Source organism: Urocitellus parryii, chromosome 2, assembly GCF_045843805.1.
Source record: "Urocitellus parryii isolate mUroPar1 chromosome 2, mUroPar1.hap1, whole genome shotgun sequence".
NCBI lineage: Eukaryota > Metazoa > Chordata > Mammalia > Rodentia > Sciuridae > Urocitellus > Urocitellus parryii.
This window is the reverse complement of record NC_135532.1, coordinates 147557262-147563610: the sequence shown is the minus strand read 5'-3', so window position 1 is coordinate 147563610 and position 6349 is coordinate 147557262. Positions and strand designations below refer to the sequence as shown.

At 31.7% G+C, this 6349-nt stretch overlaps 1 protein-coding gene across 1 annotated transcript; it reads right to left on the bottom strand.

Moving 5' to 3' along the window:
* Window positions 1-4963: 4963 nt before the first annotated feature.
* LOC113178124 (olfactory receptor 5K3-like) lies at window positions 4964-5934 on the bottom strand. The gene is given in 2 exon segments (XM_026382579.2): window positions 4964-5448; window positions 5451-5934. Coding segments are annotated over 2 exon segments (969 nt in total).
* Window positions 5935-6349: the final 415 nt, after the last annotated feature.

The following is a 6349-nucleotide window of genomic DNA, read 5'->3' as shown; positions in this document are numbered from 1 at the left end:
TTTGATGAACATGGATGCTCCATTGTTTCGGGCATATATATTTATAATTGTTAAGTCTTGTTGATGTATGGTTCCCTTGAGCAGTATGAAATGTTCTTCTTTATCCCTTTTGAGTAACTTTGGCTTGAAGTTTACTTTATTTGACATGATGACAGAGATGCCTGCTTTTTTCTGCAGTCCATGTGAGTGGTATGTTTTTTCCCAACCTTTCACCTTCAGTCCGTGGATGTCTTTTCCTATGAGATGAATCTCTTGGAGGCAGAATATTGATTTTTTTAAAATCCAGTCTGTCATTCTATGTCTTTTGATTGGTCACTTTAGGCCATTAACATTCAAGGTTATTATTGAGACATGATTTGCTTTCCTGATCATTTTTGTTATTCAATTTGACTTGGCTTCTTCTTTGATCAGTTTTTCCTTTAGTGTAATAACTTCCTCTGCTGAGTAAATACTCTTAATAACTTAAGCTTAACTGTTATACCATTGTTATTTTTCATTTCCTCCTCATGGAATATTTTTCCAAGGATGTTTTATAGTGCAGTCTTTCAAGTTGTCAACTCTTTTAACTTTTGTTTATCATGAAAAGTTTTTATTTCATCATCAAATCTAAAGCTTAATTTTGCTGGATATAAGATTCTTGGTTGGCAACCATTTTCTTTCAGAGCTTGGTACATGCTGTTCTAGGATCTTCTTGCTTTCAGGGTCTGGGTTGAAAAATCTGCAGAGATTCTAATTATTTTCTCTATATGTAATCCGTTTCCTTTCTCTCATGGCTTTTAAGATTCTCTCCTTATTCCGTATGCTAGGCATTTTTTATTATAATGGGTCTTAATGTGGATCTGTTGTGATTTTGTACATTTGGCATCTTGTAAGCTTCTTAAATTTGGTTTATCAATCAGTTTTCATGTTTGGAAAGTTTACTGATAATATTTCATTGAAGAGATTGTTCATTCCTTTCGTTTGAAACTCTATGTCTTCCTCTATCCCAATACCTCTTAAATTTGGTCTTTTTCTGCTATCGCATATTTCTTGAATGTTTTGCTCATGGTTTCTTACCATCTTCACTGTGTGGTCTACATTATTTTCAAGATTTTGTATTTTGTCTTCATTGTCTGAGGTCCTGTCTTCCAAGTGGTCTATTTTGTTGGTGATGCTTTCAATTGAACTTTTAATTTGGTTTATTGTTTCTTTCATTTCAAGGATTTCTGTTTTTTTTTTCAGAATCTCTATTTCTTTACTGAAGTAATCCTTTGCTTCCTGTATTTGCTTATGTAGCTCTTGAAATGATCTTTTGCTGCCTGTATTTGTTCTCTTACATAATTTTTTGATTCACAGAACATTTTAATTTTGTACATCCTCAACTCTTTCTCTGTCATTTCTTCTGTTGTGCTAGCTATGCATTCTAATAATGTAGTGTCTATTTGTTCAAGAACCCAGTCCTATTTTGTATTTTATTTAGGGACAGGGTCTTACTGAGTTGCTTAGTGCTTCACTTTTGCTGAGGTTGGTTTTGAACTTGAAATCCTCCTATCTCAGTCTCCTAAAACACTGGGATTACAGGTGTGCACCACTTGGCATGGCATATAAATATCTAGTTTAATTTAAAGATCTTTACAAATTTGTTTAAACAAATTCAATATAAATGTCTTACTTTAATTTTATTCACATTTTCTTAAGCATTATTCAAAACTAGAATTAATTCAAAGAACTTCTGGTCTCAAAGTAGTAAATCATTTTAGGCAGAAAATATAATCAATGTGTAGAGAGATTAATTGGTTACAGCTCACAGTGTTTTGCCTTATTTTACCACTGATGATTGACAGAAGCTCAGCTTCTGTGATTGACCAACACTCAGCTATTTGTTACAAGAGTGTACTCCTAAGTTAGGCTTTTTCTTGATTTATGTACTAATTTAAATTGCAGTTTTTTCCTAAGAAAACAAGTGCAGAGGTCCCCTTATACCTAAATTTAATTCAATTTAACAGTATTATATGTATGTGTCAGTATATTACCTGCAGCATTTGTAAGATATGTACATACATGTGATTGATAGTTGTATATACAAGCATTATGTACACATGTATATGCACATATGTATATGCACATATTGATGTAGATCAATATTATAAAATGTAAAAAATTGCTTAATCTATTATTTAATTTGGTTTAAAATGCATACAAGTATTAATTGCATTATTTTCTTGAACTTTGAAATTTTTCAAAAAATTTTTAGGTAACTGTGATTGATCCACTTGCCTCTTCAATCTCTTTCCATTTCACAGCTTGGATTCTTAAAAAGTTCTATCTCATGTTACTTTTGGTGTATGTTATTTACAGTATGACTTAATGGTTACCATTATGCATTATGGAGCCAGATATACTGGATTTGATTCCTGAGCTGTACCATTTATTTCTGTGGACAAATTATGAACCGTCTATCCCTTAATGTTTTTTTATTGAGTTATTGAAAATTGAAATATAGTAATGAGAGTGAAAGACTTAACAGATGTGCTGAATACTGAAGTGGATACTACTGAAAAGTTATTTGTAAGCTAAAACTGTATGTGAAGATTAATTTTGAGCATTACAAGACATATGTAAAATATAGGCAAGAGACATGAATGTAGACATGACTAAAGTACCATTTAATCATTTGCAAATAAACCATATTTCCCAAATAAGCTAAAATAATAAATAGATATATTGAATGAAATGACTATAAGAATTTAGTCCAGATATCTGAGGTCTGTTTTTTGTCAATCTTTTAACTGTTTTCTTTTTTCAGTGCTGACCATATTTCTAGATTAAATTCTTTCTGATGGCAAAATTAAAGAGGGCTCTGACAGGTTTCACAACCATAGACCATGACATTCAGAGGACGCATATTACTTTTTAATCTCTTTTAAAATAAAGAAAACTCATTTGTGAGAAACTTTCAGAAAAAAAATTATCTATATTGTCTTTTGGTTCCCAAATAATTCACATACTCTTTCATCTATAGATGTTTGAGGTTCAGTGTTGGTATGCATTAGGGTGGGTGATGCAGAAATACCCAACAAAACATCATGGGATTACTAAAAAAGAAAATCAATGAATGTAATTCTGACAACTGAAAATGCACATTAAAATACAGTTTGTGTAAACTATTCATTGAATTCAGAGCTTTTCAAAGTTTTTCATCACTGGATTTTTTTAATAGTCTTCAAACCTGTTTAAGACCCTAAGAGCCATTGTTTATATAGGTTATATCTATTAGTATTTACCAGGAAAGAAATTAAACTGAAAGACTGAAAAAATCTTATATTCAAACATAATAATAATAATCCCATTAACCTTTACTTAATAATTACAATGGAAACATTTTAAAGAAAACATTTAAAGAATGACTAATATCAGAGACACTATTTGAGTACTGGTAATACAAAATCAAATGTGATGTATTTGATATAGGAAGAGGCTAGTAGTTCATTTGATTTTATAAATAGTAGCAATTTATAATTTGTATTTCTTTGAAATGTTATTTATACATGTGTCCTGTCCTTTCTGAGATATCCTCAAGTTCTACTCTCATCACTTAATGTGTGAATTACTGGAGTTAGTCATTCCTCTTTCTCTCCAATCAATTGCCAGATCATCTTTCTGAAAAATGAAATCATATTTGCTGTCAGGAAAACAGGAATGTGTGATAGTTCTAAATAAATTCAAATTTTTTTGGGCAGCATTTAAGGTTCTTAATGATCTGATCCACATCCATCCTACTACCCACACCAAGAACTCTCCAACACTTTGCCACTTTGGTAGCTCTGTACAAATGTTTACCCCCTGTTCCCACTCCCAGTGACACACTCATTTCCAAAAAAAAAAAAAAAAAAACTGGTTCTGGTAATGCTAATTTCTGTTTAGCTCCCATGATCAAATATTTTTTTTTCCCTTTAAATGTAGTTTACTTCTGGTGTTATTAAATAAGTAAAGACCTTAGGTAATATAGTGTCCATTTTCTGAAACACCAAATATGAAGAAAAGACAGTATTGATTCAAAGTCCAGATCCCTGTGACTTAACCAACTGAATGAGCATGGGAAATTTATCCAGTATATAAATACATAAGGTTCTCATTAAAAACAAGTGTAACAAAGTAGGCCTAATTAATCCATAGGCAATACATGTGAAATATCTCAATTAGTACCTAGTAGTTAGTACATTTATGTATGTTATTTTTCTTGATATTTGTAATTTTAGTTGCTGAGTAAATATTCTTGTTTAGAGAATTAGGGTTTTATTACTTTTCTGAGAAATTAATGCTTGAACAACATTTCTTTTTGTTAATGAACATGAACATATCAATGCTTTTCATTGGAATCAGTTCATGTTTTGCTACTCTGAATGAACAACAAAACAGGTAATAATATCAGGAAGAAAAAAACTTGATTTAATTGATATGTTTACTCATTACATTGTAATAATGATGGAAAATAAACAAACTACATAAAATATTAATATACATATGGACTTCATTATGTTTCATATTATTAAAAATTATAGGTTGATAAATCACTAGTGTGTGTGTATGTGTGTGTGTGTGTGTATATGTATGTGTACATACACACTGTATTTCTGAGAATTTGAGAGTGAAAGCAACTGACAATATATTGTAAAATATTCTTGGATGGGTAATAAATGGTCTGCACGAGTACTTGTTCAGATACAATCTCAGGAAAGAACCAAATTTTCAAGTTGAAAATCAAATTGAAATACAGTATTAAATATATATCTATATATAAAATTAGAATTCATTGGATTTTCTTGAAATATGTAAATAATTGCACTTTGAAACTGATAAATATTTAGCCCACTTGTGATAGATATCACTATTTTAGATTTTGAATTATACTTTAGGATGATCTCTCATTTCCACTTTCTCAGTATTTGTAGGATTAGAAAAAAGTATTATTATCAAGGAGAAATCAATTTTCCAAGGGAGATGATACTTGTTTCAGAACATTACAAAATTGTCTCTTCTTGATAATTCTTTTTATAACATTTGTTACTTCCTTATTTCTTAGACTATAAATAAAAGGGTTTAATAAAGGAATGACTAGAGTATAAAAAATAGCTACAGGTATATCTTTCTCACCTTCATTAACAGAACTTGGTTGAGCATACATGAAGAGCAGAGAGCCATAGAATATTGACACAGAGAGGAAATGGGATGCACAAGTAGATAGAGCTTTTCCTCTTCCCTTTTTGGATTTCATTGTGAATATAGTGAAAAGGATATAGAAATAGGAGATTAAAACAATAGCAATAGTAAAGACTTGAATTGACCCTGCCAAGATAAGTAACATCAATTCATTAATATAAGGGTCAACACAAGAGAGTCTGTATAATGGAAGAACATCACAAAAAAAGTGATTGATTTGATGAGACCTACAGAAAGTTAACCTCAAAAAAGTCCTACTTCAACCATAGGATGCAGGAACCCTCCTATGTAGGCTCCTGTGGTCATCTGAATGCAGAGTTCCATTGACATCATGGTGTGGTACTGCAGTGGTCTGCATATGGCCACATAGCGGTCATAGGCCATTGCTGCCAGAAGAAAGCAGTCTGTAGTCTCAGCAAGACAGAGAAAATAAAATTGTACCATGCATTCATAGAGGGAAATCCTTTTGTCTTCAGAAAAAAAGTTCTGTAACATCTTGGGAGTGATGGCACAGGAACAGCAGGAATCCATGAGAGCCAGGTTGCCCAGGAAGATGTACATTGGTGTGTGAAGACGGCGCTCCATGTAAATCAAGGCCACCAACCCTAGATTCCCCACCATGGTGACCAGATAGATGGCAGAGAACACCACAAATAGAAGGGTCTTCATGTCTGGGTAATCCATAAATCCCATGAGGATAAATTCAGTTGTCATTGAGTGGTTGCCCTCAGTCATCCCTATATTGTCTGTTGAAATAGAAATTGTTGAGGTATAAGATTCTGATTAAAAGTGTAAAATTTCCCACTGTTTTTCTTTTTACAACAAAGGAGTTCTTCAAGCATATTTTGTACTCTATGAATTACAACTACATTTAATTCTATAGGGGTTTGTTCTCTTAAATTTTCAGTATATCTCTCCTCAAGCTGAGGACTGTCCACATTCACAAGAATGTTGTGATAGGTGCAGGGAGGATACTTTAAGTGGAAATGTTTTATCTTTATGCATTTCTGCAATGATAGCATAAAGTTTCGGTACCGATATTTGATCATTGTTCCAATGTAATTTTAGTGTCATACTTTTTGAGACCTCTAAAATAAATTTTAAATCATTCTTCCAATAATATGTATTTTTCTATTGAGAAGAAATTTAT